The 16536-nt window shown below is 48.5% G+C and overlaps 5 protein-coding genes across 5 annotated transcripts; 3 read left to right on the plus strand and 2 right to left on the minus strand.

Annotated features, from left to right (window-relative positions):
* The first annotated feature begins 1 nt into the window (after position 1).
* ONS95_012869 (uncharacterized protein) lies at positions 2-4074 on the plus strand. The gene is made up of 3 exons (XM_058506487.1): positions 2-1708; positions 1767-3339; positions 3685-4074. The coding sequence occupies exons 1-2, from the start codon at positions 119-121 to the stop codon at positions 1908-1910; spliced, it is 1734 nt and encodes a 577-aa protein (XP_058357215.1). The 5' UTR covers positions 2-118; the 3' UTR covers positions 1911-3339; positions 3685-4074.
* Positions 2850-3475, minus strand: ONS95_012870 (uncharacterized protein; the record flags this gene model as incomplete). The annotated part of the gene is made up of 2 exons (XM_058506488.1): positions 2850-3157; positions 3256-3475. 2 exons carry the CDS (start codon positions 3473-3475, stop codon positions 2850-2852), a joined length of 528 nt encoding a protein of 175 aa, XP_058357216.1.
* Positions 4075-4291: 217 nt separating the features above from the next.
* Positions 4292-5309, plus strand: ONS95_012871 (uncharacterized protein). The gene is made up of 2 exons (XM_058506489.1): positions 4292-4782; positions 4988-5309. The coding sequence occupies exons 1-2, from the start codon at positions 4419-4421 to the stop codon at positions 5107-5109; spliced, it is 486 nt and encodes a 161-aa protein (XP_058357217.1). The 5' UTR covers positions 4292-4418; the 3' UTR covers positions 5110-5309.
* A 97-nt stretch (positions 5310-5406) lies between these two features.
* On the minus strand, positions 5407-8016 carry ONS95_012872 (uncharacterized protein; the record flags this gene model as incomplete). Its single annotated transcript, XM_058506490.1, has 5 exons — positions 7479-8016; positions 6557-7391; positions 6295-6508; positions 6137-6250; positions 5407-6091 (listed from the first exon to the last, which is right to left on the minus strand). Exons 2-5 carry the CDS (start codon positions 6717-6719, stop codon positions 5407-5409), a joined length of 1176 nt encoding a protein of 391 aa, XP_058357218.1. The 5' UTR covers positions 6720-7391; positions 7479-8016.
* Positions 8017-8213: 197 nt separating this feature from the next.
* Positions 8214-14039, plus strand: ONS95_012873 (uncharacterized protein). The gene has a single exon (XM_058506491.1). It carries the CDS (start codon positions 8907-8909, stop codon positions 13647-13649), a length of 4743 nt encoding a protein of 1580 aa, XP_058357219.1. The 5' UTR covers positions 8214-8906; the 3' UTR covers positions 13650-14039.
* The last annotated feature ends 2497 nt before the right edge of the window (positions 14040-16536 follow it).

Consider the following 16536-nt stretch of genomic DNA (forward strand, 5'->3'; position numbering starts at 1 on the left):
CCCAGGATCAACTTCGTCTCAGCCAGGCCAGGACTCCTCGTACATGTAATACCGAAAACTACTCGATCGAACATATCAAAAGAGCACAGAAACAAAACAGCAAGGCCGCTCTTGAACCATGGAATCGTTCAAAGGGTCACATAGATACCAACGGTTGCGAGGCTCTGACATTCGTGTCGTCAGGTTCAAGCCTTGTCCACCAGGCTCAAACGACAATGCTCGAATCGAGGGATACATATCCCACGTCCCTCTTTTAGGTTCTGATTTCTTTGCTCTGTCATATGTATGGGGAGATGCAAGCGATACCAAAACAATCACTTTGGATGGCCAAGACTTTCCAATCACCACCAATCTTTGGGACGCGATCAAGAGTTTGAGAAATCGTTATGACGCGGAGCGAAAACCGCAGGATAAGAATGTTCCTGAAATATTGAGAGGAGAGATTGATGAGACTGGTGATGGATGGAAAAATTCTGCGATATGCTGGTGGATTGATGCGATTTGTATCGACCAGACAAGCACGAAAGAAAGGTCGAGACAGGTGCCTAGGATGAAAAGTCTATACAGCACAGCTACGAGAGTTGTTGTCTGGTGGAGAAACGGCTGGGGAGACGTAGCCTCTGAGGGGTCTGAACTAGATATCAACATGCTCTTTCAAGCAGGAGAGAAGTTACACGACGCGGCTCCCTGGTCAACGTCTGCCTGCCGATTCTCTGATACAAGCCAGAGCACGAGAGTGGACATACTCACCAAGACATTTGACGCTCCTGAAAAACTTATCAGGACATTGGCTTTTGTTATTCGCTCTGGATGGGATTGGATGAGCAGGGTTTGGACTCTCCAGGAAGCTGTCTTGCCTCGAGAAGACCCCGCCCTGATCATGGGCGAGGAAGTTACTGGGCTCTGGATTCTCATGGAACTTCAAGAATGTTTTGCTGCAGCTTCCCGGCGGGGAATATTCTTAAGGCATTTGATTGCTGGTAACCAGGAAACATTGATCAACAGAATTTTGTATGATATGTACTTACTGTCTGAAAAAGTCTCGGACAGGCCGATAACAGCTCAGAATCATGCGCTGAGTTCTCGGGCCAAGATTTTCGGAGGACTTTCTTACCAGGCATCCGCTCTGAGAAGCAGAATGGCATCCTCAAAACGACACTCTCCCCCGCTTTCTGCAACCCTCACTCGTTTCGGAGAAGCACTTCTTGACTGTGTAGTATTCTTCTCCGACAGGCGGGCAACAACACCTCACGACCGCATATACGGACTCCTTGGGCTTGTGGAAATCCCACATCTCCCCACGTATCTTCGGCCAGATTACAAAAGACCCTTCGCTGAAGTATGTTTTGCATACGTCAAATTCTTAATCAAAGCCAGCGGTAGTTTGTACATCCTCGCTCTGGGTACCAATCGATTCGAAGGTTACCCCACGTGGGTATCAGACTTCAGCGAAAGTCTACAAGGCGAGAGTGGAGCGACACCTGTGACACCCGTGTTCTCGGAAGATGAGCGATGCATTTCTGTTCCAGGAGTAAAACTGGGCGAAGTAGTTGCAATCCATTGCGATCACGAAAGGTGTTTTGCGCCGAATGGAGATGATCCAAATGAAATATTGAGCATGTTTTTCGACCTAGCGAGGACCATAATGCTTCCAGCATCGAAAATCCGATCCTGTGATGTAGGAGAAATTTTGAAGGAATGGGCCGAAGTGAGCACAGTTTGCGTCGTATTTGGAGCTGATGCATCAGACATTTTAACATTGACAGAATATATCAGCCAAGAAGCCCCCTCGGAATGGCATCCTGAAGCTTTGGCATGTGTCCCTGCTCTACGAACCTACTTTCTCATCACCACGAATGTCTTGCTTGACAACGGCGTCATGTGCAACTGGACCAACGCTTATTCTATAGTCCGCATTCGCAAACCTACAAAGGTCGGCGATTTCGTGTACGCACTCAAAGGCACGACACGCCCTACGTTGTTACGTGCACGAAGTCAAGGCTATGGCTTTGAAGTGACGGGAACCTGCTACTTGTCGAAATCTTATAACGATCAGGTATTCACGGAAGAATTCTTTCAACAGGGAGAGCTGGAAACAGTGCATCTGTTTTGACGTTCCGATCTTTTCAATTAAGAAGATGCAAGAACACCAGCCGCGATCTTCTCGGTAGAGCGCACACAGTGCTTTGCGGATGACCAGGCGGCAGCAATGCAAATGAACTGGCAATATGGCATCCACCATGGTCAGTCCCGAAACACCAGACACCTTGGCTTCAGAGTGGACTGCTGCATGTGGGTCGGATAGTCTACCCATCTTGCAGGTACATGCCGCGTGCCATACGGTCCTGACTGATTTCTGGATCAGATCCAGAATCTGGACATTTATTTGTACCTCTGGCACAGGGAAGTGCCTGGGAAACCGTGACTGCCTGGGATATCGTGACGAAAGTCCAGTCGACAGCAAGATTTGTGTCAGCTGAATCTGAACTGTACCAGAGGATGTTAAACTCACGAATATGATTTTCCAAGAAGAAGGCTTGCTTAGCCTTATTTTTAGGACAGCGTCCTGGACTCATAGAAGGACTGTCCTTGAGGGTTGTGGTTAACTTATACTTGAAAATATAAATCAAGACCTGGGTGGGGGAAGATGGTCGCAGTTACGTATGTAAGTGGAAATAAAAGGCGAGAGCGAACAGTGTGGATTGTCCAGTGTATTTATACATCATGAAAGGAATCCATTTTCTCATACAGGTGAGTTGTAAACTCCCTCCCCTACCCGGACTTCTCGCCAATGCCCAATCCTCAATCCTCAATAAACAAACAAATCACTTACTAAACCACTCAACCCCTCAATCCTTCAAACTCCCCTCCCCCTCCCCCAACAACTTCTTCACCCACTCAATCCCATCATCCAGCCACCCCCTCCGACTCGGCCTAAACCCCTCCATCTCCAACCCCTCCCTATCAATCGTCCCATTCGCCACATCAAAGATCGGCCCCCAAGCCTCGCGAACCGATCCCACTTCGACAGGCTCCGAACAATAATACGTCAGATGCGTACCACACCTCCCACAGAACGTCCGATTCACATCTTCCGAACTGAGGAAATGCGTTAGGTAGGTCTTCTCTTGAAGTTCCTTGCTCGGCATGAGGTATTCTAGAATCGTTGGGGTGAAGCGGGTGTCAGGTGATGATGACGAGGAGGTAGAGCGAGGTTGAAGCGTAAATTGCACCCAGGCTTGGGGACAGATGAACCAGGACTCGATGATGGATCCAGCGATGCGACGGCAGGATAGTGATCTAGGGTAATCATAGGCAAACGTTCAGTCACTGCATTGGGTGGGTAGATTTCTCTCTTAGGATCGCTTGGGATTTTGGGTCGGGATTGAAGGGTGGGGACAGAGATTGTGTAGCGGATTGCGCTGCAGAAGCAGCCACCTTTGAGCTGGAATGGGGTTTCTGGGAGGCTGGGCATTTTCGAAACCTTTTATTTGAGTTGGATTGAGAAGATCTGAGGATTGTGATGTTGGGAATGTAAGGTTGATGATGGGGTTAGGAGGTGTGGGGTATTGTTCGCCCGGGATTATTTACAGTATGACGCAGAAGCAGGAGCAGAAGCGGGATTGAATTTCCTACCAGGAGAATATTTCAGACCGCTTCACTAACAACAATCTTCTTGTTTAGAAGTGTTCGTCACATACGCATCTACTACAATCAACAAAATCGGGTAAATAAGGCACGACACGAGCCCTGTTTCTTGCGTGTTGAGATGAAACCATGTAGCCCTTGGCATCTCCTGTCTTCAATGCCAGCAACAATGGCTCATCCCTCAGCAAGAACATTGCGGGGCAAAGGATTTAAGGACAAAGGGTGCCAGTACAAGTGTTTCGAAAATAATTGAATGAGAAACAAAATCCACTGCGATTTCATTCTGGAAGCCATTTGCCAAGCTCAATTGTATCGGTATCAGATGGTCGCTTTGTAGCTATGGGCAGCACAGTCTATCTCCCCGCGTCTGTTCTATAGAATAAGCGAGAGCCAACATCAACAATGGACACAATATCAGACTATTGCAGATAACAGAAAAAGAAAAGTGTCACGGTATCTTGCTTTCGCCCGAACCCCGAAGCTGGAAGCTGTATGGCCATTCCCATCAGGTCCAGGTCACGGCGATCAATCTCAACTGGGCAGAAGTGCGGTGCATCCCACATCCATCGCCACTCGCTTAATCCAGGCGGCTGCCTACCAGCCTACCCTACCTTACTTCCACCCAATCTCTATCAAACATCTCAAAATAATTAACAAATTCTTACTCACCTACCTTACCTACCTACAAATAAACTTCTCATTCTCTATTACTTGCCCACATAAAACAAGTCAACGAAACAACCCAACTATCCGTCCACATCCGTCATATCATGTCGCCCCCACCCGCACCCACACCCGCACCCACACCCGCACCCCAATCCTCACCCTCCATCTCCTCACCACTTCCCCTCCCTCCCCCCTCCAACAACAACAACACCACCACCAAACACCCAATCCCAATCCCAACCCCAATCCCCTACTCCGAACTCCACAAACTCCACCCCGAACTCCCACCCCAACCACACCAACCAACCCGCACAGCAGAATGCAACTCAATGACCTACACCCCCGGCTCTGGCTCGGGCTCCTCAGGGGTTCAAAGACAAATCTGGCTCCCCAAGGGAACAATGAGAACAGCATGTAAGCACCTCCAGGACGAGAACTGGGCTGCTTTGGAGAAATATCCCGATTATGGTATGTTAAGTTTAATTTTTGTCTTTCTTCTTTCTTCTTGGCCCTCTTCCCTCTTGCCTCTTTCTCAGAAACAAAGAAAACCTTCTTTTTTTTTTTTTTTTTTTTTTCGTCTTCTGGGGAATAGAACTTGCTTCCATGATGAAATGAAAGAAGTGGATACTATTTTTAATCATTTGTTGCTGATTCTGAGTCTCCTACGTGGTAGTCAATCAAGGGTACGCGGATGAAGGGGAGGCTGAGGAGGAAGAGCGGAATGCTTGGGCGTGGCTTGTAGATGAGACCCTAGAAACAAAGGCGGCGGCCTTGGGAGCTGCAGAAACGAAATAATAGAGACCGGAATTCGTTCTTTGAAATTACAGCATTCATCAAAAATGGAGGAACATGAAGCTTAAGTCTTCTATCCTACTTGTAGAACGAGAAAGGTTCACAGATCCTTCATGATGACATTTGCTGATCTCGAAGACTTGGCCAATTTTCACTTGATCTGTTCAGACATCGATTCAATGAACATTATTAATTACTTTTGAAGTCGACGACCGACTTGATGGAAACAAGTGTTAATGATACAGTCCGACCCTGACACGCAATAATAATCAACTGCACCCTATTGTACAGACTTACTGTTTACAAGAAGAAGGCAATAGCGCCACCGATAATGGCAATGACACTCATACCGAGCGCGGCTGCACCAGCTGTTGAGACAGTAGTGGGTACGAATCCACCGTTTCCGCCAGATCCTCCAGAGCCAGAACCACCAGCACCACCTTGGCCACCCTGGCCTCCAGCACCACCCGCTCCACCCGCTCCACCAGCTCCTCCGGCTCCGCCTTGACCGCCAGAACCACCGTTTCCAGAAGGATAATCACCATCGCACTTGGGACCAGTGCAGTCGGTATAGCCACATGGGCAGACAGCTCCTCTGCAACCACACTTGCAGCGATATGGATTGCAGTAGCGAGGACCTCCTGGATAGGTCCCGTTAGGGTAGGTGCTGTTAGGATAAGTCATGTTCTTGCTTGGTATTGTGGGGACAACACCAGGAATGGCTACAGCAGGATGAGTAATGTTCTGAACACCGACACATGACGAGTTGGCGGCAATTGGACAGTCTGAAGCAGAGCAGATACTCTGTAGTTGGGCACCTTGAGATGGAATCACAGTCATTGGTGGCGAACATCTGTAACCGAAGAAACTCATGAGTGCTTGACCGACGGGAGCAATGTCCTCAGGGGTGACACCGAAAGACAAAGCTGAAGCAGCAACTTGTTCGATGAAGTAAGTTACCTCAGGTGGGCTAAGGACCATAAACCTGCCAGTGTTAGGATGTGCAGTGTTGTTGGAGGAGGGAACGAACTTGTGGACGTTGTACATAGACGAATGAGCAGAGTACTCTGGGAAGTCCGAACCACCTTGCATAGAGCAACCGAGGGCAGTGCCGAAGTATTGGTAGAGATGGGTCAAGAGGAGACTGTGATGTTAGCAGATGTCATCTGATGGAATGAGGTTGTGTACAATTGTCTGGAGGTATTGCCGTTGGCAGGTCTGCCAGCCTTGAGAGCAGAAGCACCTCCATCGTCGAAGAAGTTGACAGCGACACCCGAAGATCCACCTTGGTTGGTAGATGCAAGGACACCGTTGAAGTATGGTAGGAGGTCGACTGCAACGTCGCCGACTTGGGCTGGAGCAAGAATACCAGGAACAACAGCACCATTGGCAGTCTCTGAGTCTACCAGATGTTAGCAGAGGTCGATAATTGGCAGACAGGATTGCATACAGTTACCAATCACAGCAGTGTTGACCACGGCAGTGAGAAGCTTGTATTGGTTGGCTGCGGTGTTGTCTGTGAAGAGAGCAACGGTGTACTTGTCGCAGAAGGAAGGGGTTTGGGCAGCAACGATACTGGCTGCAGCCATGAGCGCGAGGATCTTGAGATGCATTGTGATTGATTACGATACTGTAATATCGAGAAGAAGTGTTTTGATGTGATTCCAAAAGCAGATGGAGCAAAGTTGTGATGATGGAAATGTGGATGATCGATGGTAAAGAAGAAAGGAGGAGGAGAAGAGAGAAAAGGAAGAGACCGTCTTAAATTGGCACTGCATGGGCAGGTATCAAAGAGGAAAGAACGGCATGAGTGGTGAGAATGGGAGGAGAGAATTGTTTCTAGTAAAACAGGCAGGGACGACCACACCAAAGCGACCATTTTGTGATCTAACGACAAGCAGGTATCTAGTGGGGATTTCTGTTGAGCAGTCTTAACTCCCCACAGGAAAATAGATCTGGAGACTGGAAGTTGGTACCAGATCCATCGTGAGAATTACCTAGTACTTACAACCCAGTATGTTGAGGATGTTTACCGGAGCACTCGTTCCCGAAGGCGAAGCGAGGTTGAACGACATGAAGGGGCAATCAGCGGATGGGTCTGGGCCCTCGAAGAAGAGCTTGTCCTTCTTTTGGTCGGCGATTGAATGGAGGCAGCTTGAAATGCAAGATTCAACAAAGTGCGAACCAATTATGAAGCCTCTTGGTGCACTCCAATCGACGTTCGAGGGAGGCACTTCCGCATCAAGGCATGAGTCGATGGAAGTTGGTACGTCCACTCATTCTAGCTAGAAGATAGATATTAGTACATGGGCTCGAATTCCGGAACAGGTAGAAGCATTTCCATACGTCTGATGTCTTGCTGGGGCACTTGCTTTGGAGGTTCTAATATGTGGAACGTATCTTGGTGGTGATCGTAATCTGCTTGTCTCGCTCGTGACATCAGAACTGGGAACACGAGTTGACAACAGCTTGAACTCGACATCCCAAGAAGCGTTCTTCTGACTCATGGATAAGTTCCACAGCCGTCTGTCCTCTGTAGAGATATGGCTCTATGGCTGCAGCGACATTTTCTCGGTCTTCCAACAGCCCGGCTTGCTGCAGGTATTGACACGGACTACAGATACTTCTTAAAGAACTGGTCTTGGGAGAATTCAACCCGAGCAAACAGGATGCGTTTGATCAAAACAGTTCAAAAGAAGATGATGTAGGATCCAAGAGGGACAGTTTGGAAGCATGTGATGGAACTTGGTCTGCAAAATCGGCGTAAAAATGTGAAGTAACTTGCCCGTGGCCATAGAGATACTCCAGGCCGAGGGGTCCTGACAAGCGAGCATGGCACAAATCATTCAGCACACCTTAACTCTTGAGCTCAGCCGGATCTCTGACAGTGAAATAAGAAATAATTCAGAGCGAAGTGACATGATGATGTCTAATGAATTTCAGAATCGATTTATACCCAGGTAGGTAATTGTCGCGCCAAAATGCCTCGCGTCGCGCGTCCATTGGCCCAGTGCCCCTCCCGCCAGGAACAGGAACTGTGATCAGACCTTTAAAGATCTGATCGCGCATGCTCTAAATTCTTCCTATGTTTTACACGTATGTAATTACTAGGATTGTGTATCTACCTCGGGACATTTTAAAGTTTTCCTATCTTTTCTTTATCGAAAGTCAATATTTTCTTTCTTTTCAATCTTGTTTCTCCACACTTCCCCTTCCATGCAGGCCTGGCGCAGGTCCTATCAGCGCTGCACAATTCTGCTGCATAAAATGATCGCCAAGCAAGCGAACCGACATCCACATCCACATCCAGCTGCAACCAGCGCTGCAATGCACGATGCGCGTCTCCCGAACCCTCTTTCAACTCTGAACCTCTGCACTCCCTGTACATATCAATTCAACTATTACCAATTCTCATACACCCCCTCTCTCGGAGCACTCCACACTCGTTACGACCCTATGAAGCCAGCGATGCTTCACAATCGCACCTAGAATTTCCTCCTTCTCTGTTCTGCTGCTCGCAGACTTCCACCGCAACCTCTCGATCCGTCTCCAAACCACCTCACCGTTCCTCCATACGACTCGTCACAATGTATCCAGCCAGCCTGCAGTCCCGGCGCACATGAGATACGAGACCATCTCAAACCCCTCGCACAAGCAATCACCATTGTCCTACAAACATGTTGTATTCCCCGTTCTCCCAAACACCTCTCCGGACACATTGAGCAGAGCCAGCAAGCAATGCGCCGTCTCCCCAAAACCAGCAAAATCGACAATACTAACCAGCAGCAAACTCTCCAAACATGGACGGATCACCCCCTCCCCTCCTCTCCCCCAGCATCCCACGATTTGCGCCTCTCCGAACACACACCCGCACACCCTCTCGATCCCCAACTCGTCCCCGACTCGCAGACGATATCCTCTCTGATCTCTCCCCTGTCACAACCCTCGAAGCATTCACCAATCCATCAGGAAAGTTAAAAGCCAGTATCGAAGCCGCCACACCCAGCGAACGAGCTTTCGGTCTCCGAGCAACCCTCGCATCGAAAAAGATACAGGAATGGGTGGACGAGCTATCAGGATGGCCATGGCCTGCAGGAGGAGGCTCTCTCGGCTTCGAAATCCCATATGCGAAGCGCCGGAAGCTGTCTGTACAAGGAGATGATCGCGGTAGGCGCAACAGCAATGGCTATGCCCAAGAACAAAAATATATCGGCAGTCTCCTGGAAACAGAAGTCGAGCGCTACGAAATTCGCATCGATGATATCACTGCTGATATGGAGGATTTGAATGTCGAGGAGATCAAACGCCAGGTTCTCGATACGCATTTCTCGCCCAGATCTCGCCCATCTTCCTCTTCGTCGAATGCGCCGCCTATGCCCAGTCTCTTCGCCTCATTTACACGCATGGATGATTTCACAGCAGTAGTCACAGCTACAGTTCTACAGTCTCTACCAAATCTCAGCAGACTCACCCGTTTGATGGACGTCTGGAATATACGCTTGAGCGTACTACGCAAAGTCCCTCCATTAATGCTAGCACTAGACGACGCTGAGGTAGCACTGAAAAGTGGCTGGACAGCAATCAACAAACCAGACACCTCACAAGCCACCTCTCCACAACCCGAAGATCTTTACCTCACCCGCAAAGCCTTCGAAATCATGCGCGGAGTCCTACAAGACAAAGTCACAACCTTGGGCCAAGATCTAGATTACATGCTCGACACATTAGAAGGACGAGAAGACACGCTACCTGATTCCTGGCTGGATCGCATGGAGACGCTGGAGAATGATTATGGGTCTTGGGTTGTTTCTGGAGATAGGAAGGTCAGGGAAGGGGAATGGGCTAGGATGGCTAAGGCGAGGAAGGTGGAGGATGATGCAAGGAAGTTGAAAGGGGCAGAGGCAGCTGAGACTGCTAGAAGGAAAGAGGAGGAGGAATCGAGATTGAAAGCTCACCTGGATGCCGAAAAAGCGGAAGCTGCTAGGTTCAAAGCAGAACAGGAAGCGCAAGAAGCTGCCAGGTTACAAGCTTTGAGAGACATTCAGGAAGTTGAAGAGGCGGACGTTGCAAGGCGGAAAGCAGAAGACGACGTGAAAGAAGCTGCAAGATTGGAGGTTTTGAGAAAGGCTCAGGAAGTTGAAGCTACTCGATTGTTGGCTGAACAGGTTGAGATGGCAAGACGACAGGCAGAAGAGAAAGCTCAAGTTCTTGCTTGCCAGAAGGCTTTGCAGAAAGCTGACGAGGCAGAGAATACAAGACCGATGTCTGAACAGGAAGCTGATACAGATAGACTTCAAGAGGAGGAGCAAGCTCGAGAGATGGTGAATCAGGGTGCGATTGATGATGCTGCAAAGGTCGAAGCTGCGAGATTGGCCGATGAACAAGCTCGAGCCGAAGCTCGAGATACAGCACAGCAAGCATTGAAAGATGCTGAATTAGCCGAATCTGGAAGGTTCAACGCTGTGGTGGGGGCTCAAGAGACTGTTGAACAGCAAGCTCTGGAAGAAGAGCAGCGCCTCAAGGCTACTAGATTGCTTGCACAACAGGCTGCGGAAGAGGAGCGACAGGCTGCTGCTTTTATCTTCATTGAAGACCCGAAAATTACCGAGGAAATTACTGATCGAACAGCTCAGTTGGTTGCTGACAAGACTGAATCAAAACGGCAGTTACATCAGGCTGAGCTTGCTGTACAAAAGTCTGGAAATTCTGAATCTATGCAGACACAGGTCCAGTTGGATACTGAAGCAGCTGCAATACAACCCAGGCAAGATGTAGGCGACGTTGATACCAGTCGTCAGTCGGCGCACACCATCGTGCCAGCAGTAACAGAGCCAGAACAGGACATCGATATTGCCGAACATACAAAGTCGACGTTCATCCCATTGCATATTGGAGAAGATGAATCGGACAATCAAAGAATCACAGATTGCGATATATGCGAAGAGATTCGACAGAGCAAACCTAATTCACCATCACGGCCTGGCACGGGCTCAAGAACCAGCTCACGTGCGGTTGGAACTCAAAGTTTCAGAGATACCTCCATCACCAGTGAAGTCGATCGTGCCGTCAACCCCCAAATCACCAGATATGCTCCTTTTGATGGAGGATCCGACTCTACTGACCCAGCTATTAGAAGGACTGAGGTTGAGGTCAAAGATTGCTCTACTCACGACTTGGATCTAGCATCGCCCATTCATTTTGATGATTCCTTTCCTCAGACTCCGACCTCATCAACGGTATCCGGTGCAGCTAGGGTGTTCACATCGCCAACATCAGAAGAGTCAAGCCCTCCTCGCCCAAAAGTCTGGTCATTAAGTGGGCTCGCTAGCATTGTACGAGTGTCGTCTCCACGAGAGCTCTCTTTAGCAGCCGAAGCGGATCAAGCCATGCAAACACCCAAATCTCCTTCGTCTACCCCTCAGACACCGAACAGAGCTGAGTTTGCTTTTGATGGTGCCAACGATGACAATGACTCTGGAACAGCCCAGAAGACAGCCGACGAAGATTGGATTGTGGTTGAGTCTCCTGGCGGCAACCCCAAGCTGCCTAACGATACCCAAGAACATTCAGATCCAGAAAGTTTAAATTCAAACTCCAGATCCTCCGTTGTCTTTGGTTATTCTACATCTGAACCTACTCCGGAAATCTTCGAAGCTCAACCTGCCGAGTATTTCACGTCGCCAATGAGAAGCCCTCGACCTGTTGCTGGACAAGTCAATCCTAACTCTCCTACCGCGGCATTACCTGCCACACCAAAGCTTTCGGTTAAAATAGACTCCCAGGAAACAACTCCAACAAAGTCTCCTCCTGTTGCATCGAAACGACATTCTCTAGAGTCAACCAACTCCATCCTCTCACCTGTTGCCGAAGAATACCTCTCACGGTCGACTGAATTGGATGTAGATGGTCCTTGCGATGCCTGTGAAGTGGCCGTTCGTGACTTGGAGGCAAACGAGAGGATATCCGAAGACACTGACCTTCCAATCCTTGCTCGGAAGACCTCTCGCGATAGCCCGATCAGAGAGATTTCGATACCTCGTCGAGAAAGCATATCTTCTAATGCATCGACCATTCATGGTCGAGTTGGCGAGTCTCCTTCATCAGTGGCCTCACCTGTATCAGAGGATGCTATGGAGTCCTCATTTGAGCAATCTCCATCAGCCGGGCGGATTGGACATCGAAGTGTCAAGTCATATGATATTAGTCCTCCCAATTCACCTCCTCCTGGAATCGCCAGACGACCATCTTTGTTCCCAGCAACTCCGGGCTTATCACCTTCCACGGAACCCACTACACCACTCCCAGATAGCATGCCTCCGACTCCCCTGGATGCCCCTCTCTTTGGCAATATCGATGTATCAACAGGACCTATAATCACCAGTCCCAAGAAATCTACCGATGACCAAATGCAGCAACAAATCTCCTCCCTCCTGGAATCAATACCCGCACGCATTCGTCTAACAACCGAGCCCGACGAAACCCCCTTCACATCCCAAACCCTCCGACCCAAGAAAACTCGTCGATCAATCACCCCGTCCTTCCGCTCCTCCTCAAGCATGTCCAACTACAGCACCACTTCCCGTGCTCCAACCCCATCATTCACTCTCGCCCCTGCCTTCGGCAAGACATCTTCCCGTCCCCGCCCTCAAAGCAGCAACCCCGAAATCAAGCTCTACCACCTCTCCCGCTCCACAGGTGAAGCACCTATCAAACTCTTCGTCCGTCTAGTCGGTGAACACGGCGAAAGAGTCATGGTTCGTGTTGGAGGCGGCTGGGCAGATCTAGGCGAGTACCTAAAGGAATACGCAAGTCATCACGGCCGTCGCTCTGCCGTCGACGCAGGCGATAAAGTACAGATCCAAGACTTGCCTTCCAGAAACGTATCCTCCTCATCCACTGCCACTCTGCGCGGTAACGGCAATGGCCGATCAACTCCCGATCCCCCCCCACAAAGCGTGATGGAACGCGAACGTGACCGCGACCGCCCAGGAAGCAGTCTCTTCGTCCGCAAAACCCGCCGCTCAGTAGGCGAATCCTCATCCTCATCCTCTTCGGCTTCAAATCAGATCTTCGACTCCTCCCGCGCACCATCTACTCCTCTCCCATCTACTTCCTCACTGTATCGCAACTCTACCGCTACACCTCCATCTACTACCTCGTCTTCCACTTCCACTTCAGGCGGTCCATCCTCTCAATCGCAACAGGAGAGAGATAGAACTGCTCGGTCATCCTCTCGCCTCTCGTGGACTTCTGACGACGGAAACTGCTCTGGTATCGGAAATGTCAAAACCCCCGTTGCTCTCGGCCTCGCTGGTCCGAAATCCAAAAATGTCATGATTAGTGAGAGGGATCAGGAGTGGGTGGAGAGTATGAAGGAGAAGGTTAGGTTGGCTAGTGCGGAGAAGGAGAGGAGAGATAGGGATTCGGGTGTAGGGATGGGGATGGGTGGTGGGGTGAAGGGGAGTGGCAGGGAGAGTAGAGCTAGTTTTGGGGAGATGGAGAAGGTTGGGGGGACGAAGAGATTGTTTAGGAAGGGGTTGTGAGGGCGTTGGTTATTTTCTTGGGAATTGGGAATTTAGTTCATTCTTGTCTTCTCCTCCGTTCCTTGAGAGATCTGTCTTGGAAGATTTGGAGTTTGATACCTTGGTGGTGCTGCATAGCGCATAGCATTGGAGTTTTTTATTTCCTTCAGCCGTTCTTTCGTTTGTTTGTTTGTTACAAAGGTTCGATTCAGTTCGTTTCGGTTCACTTCTGGACATGGCATAGCATGACAAAGGCAAAGGCATAGGGTTTAGCACTTGGTTCAGGATAGGATTAGGAATAGGAATTGGCATTCGGATACCCATATGAGGAAGAGAAAGACAGAGTCTGGTGGGAGAGACAGAGAGAGGGGAAGAAGAAGAGATGGAGGAGAGAGAGAGAGAGAGAGAGAGAGAGAGAGAGAGAGAGAGAGAGAGAGAGAGAGAGAGAGAGAGAGGATGAGATAGAGAAAGGTCGAGAAAGACAATGACGAGATAGAGAGATAGCAATACAATACCCCTTCTTTTTTCTATCTAGCTATATCCTTCTCTATTCCCCCTCCCCTTCATACTACCCCACCTCCTTCAACTTCCACTTCCACTTTTACTTCCACTACCAACCCAACCCCTCATCCCCTTCAACCCTCTCCCCCTCTCTCAAACCCACATCAATACACCCATATCATATTACATTATATCTATCTCCCTCTCTCTCCACATCAAAATACTCACTACACTGCACTACGCACACTACAAATTACAAATTCGGTGTTTCCCAACCTGAAGTATGAAAAGAAAGAAGAGCAAAGAAGCGATTACTTATATCCCGCCCGCGGCTCGACAAGAAAGCAGCATGCACAAGAGCAGGACTGAGTGATCGACAAGGTTACGTTTATATTTGAATTCGATGATTTACGTGATTGAGTTATTGACTGACTACATGAACAAGCAAGTCAATGCATGGCTGCACATCGATGTCCATATCCCTATTCCTTCCCTCTTTCTTTCTCTACCCAAACCTCCCCTCACCCCACTTTTCTCTTCTCCTGCACCCTAACCTGCACTCTGACAGAAAAGCAAGACCCATCTCACTCACTCTCACTTGGTATAGATACTGCAGATTTCCCATCTCACTCACTTACTTGGCTTTGCTTAGAGATGATACAGAAGTTTGTTGACGAGTGTAGATAACTTTAAAACTGTCTGGACTGCTGTGTTGTTTTTGCGGTCCCGATTCTTGATTCCTGCGGAGATGGAGGGAGAGGGGGAGATGGATGTTAAGGATTAGGCAGGAGAGGGAGGGAGGGGTATAGGCTTGGATGGATTAGGAGGAGGGTGCGTGGATGGATAGAGGGTAAGTAACGGACTATGGGCCTGGAGCTTTGGCCTTGGCTTTGTTAGTCGGCAGGTAGTTACCTTCACCAGCTTCGGTAGACCCTCATAGACGTAGAATAGAGCAACAACTTTCACATGAGCCTGTTATCCACCGGTAAAGTGGGACTCGAGATCCAAAGATTGGCCTGTTGAGTTGGGTTGTGTTGGGTTGAGTGTGTGGTTTGGTTTGGAAGAGGAAGAGGAAGAGGATGGGACTCTGCGCTCACTCAGGATTGGGTAATTTTTCAAAGGGATATTGAATAGATAGTCAGTTGACTTGAGGTAAATGACAGCGGATTACGAGGTGATAACAACAACGAGGAGAATTAATTAAAACGACGGCGAAAATGAAAACGAAAATCGCGATTTGCTCCTCCTTGAGGTCCTTGAGGAATGAATTATATTCCTGGTGTTAGTAAAGAGATGGAGAACTGCATCATCCTCTCATGTACTAAGTTAGTGGGAAGTGAGAATCACGTTTAGACCGGGGCGGATATCAACCTCTCCCCAGTACTGTCCCTGTGTTCATGTCTCATATTCTTCCTATAAATCAATGTCTTTGGTACTTATTTAGATTTATTGGGCCAGAGGGCTTTATACCCTTCCTTGCTCTACCCAATCTGGATGAGCTGGGAGGAAAGAGACTGGCAATCTAACTTGAGGAAGATTCGTTGGGAAATCATTTTAATTCAAATAAATTCAGATTCAAATTGAAGTTCATATTCATACATACGGCTAGAATGCCGTGCCTAGAACGAACATACTGAGTTCTGCAACCCCAGCAGAGGAATGAGGAAGTGAATATCCTGCAAACACATTAACTCAAAACTCCACGTGTGGGGGAGAGCAAGCAACAAGAAGGGATATATAAATAACCCCTATTGGTGCATGTTCTATCTCCCTCAGACGCAACAGAACATGTCGGCTTACCACCTAGGAGTTGTCTGTGTCCTGGGGGAAATGCAAGGTGTTTGTGCACAGCTAACCGGAGAAATATATCATAGAAAACAGCATCACTTCGTTCTGACCTATTTAAAGGAGCGATAGTATTTAGACAGATTCCTATGACTACAAACTAGAAAACAGACTTTGATATAGGAGAATAAATGAGAACACATGACAGCACATGATATTTTGACAACAATGCGCTCTCTCCACAACAACAATCACCACTCTATCCTCCTAGTAGCCAAAACAAATCACTGGGAGGGATTGCAACGTCTTATCATTATCTCAAACTATGCCGGTAAGTCAGGTTTTAAATTCCTTAGGTCTTAAACTGTATATCAAAATCCATGGACACCAACGAAGCCACCACGCCTCTTGAGCTGTCAATTTGATGGTCTTCTTCGTCTTTAGAGTACAGATGGTGTTTTAATAGCTTTATATACTAGAAAACTTATATACACACATGCGGACATCCTCTTTTGAAGAATAGTAAAATAATGCGTTTCTAACCTCTCAACTGAGGACCATACCCATCCAACAATATCTATCTGACTTAACACATTCATTTCACCTAAAACAACTAATCAAT

Source organism: Cadophora gregata (genome assembly GCF_030347475.1).
Source record: "Cadophora gregata isolate MNR1 chromosome Unknown scaffold_7, whole genome shotgun sequence".
Taxonomy (NCBI): Eukaryota; Fungi; Ascomycota; class Leotiomycetes; order Helotiales; family Ploettnerulaceae; genus Cadophora; species Cadophora gregata.

Excerpts from the sequence above, each read along its gene's own strand:
- ONS95_012871 (XM_058506489.1), top strand. The coding sequence starts at position 4,419 with ATGTCGCCCCCACCCGCACCCACACCCGCACCCACACCCGCACCCCAA. Across the intron at positions 4,783-4,987 it reads GGAGAAATATCCCGATTATG|TCAATCAAGGGTACGCGGAT; the intron begins GTATGTTAAGTT and ends CCTACGTGGTAG.
- ONS95_012869 (XM_058506487.1), top strand. The coding sequence starts at position 119 with ATGGAATCGTTCAAAGGGTCACATAGATACCAACGGTTGCGAGGCTCT. Across the intron at positions 1,709-1,766 it reads TTTTGAAGGAATGGGCCGAA|AATATATCAGCCAAGAAGCC; the intron begins GTGAGCACAGTT and ends TAACATTGACAG.
- ONS95_012873 (XM_058506491.1), top strand. The coding sequence starts at position 8,907 with ATGGACGGATCACCCCCTCCCCTCCTCTCCCCCAGCATCCCACGATTT.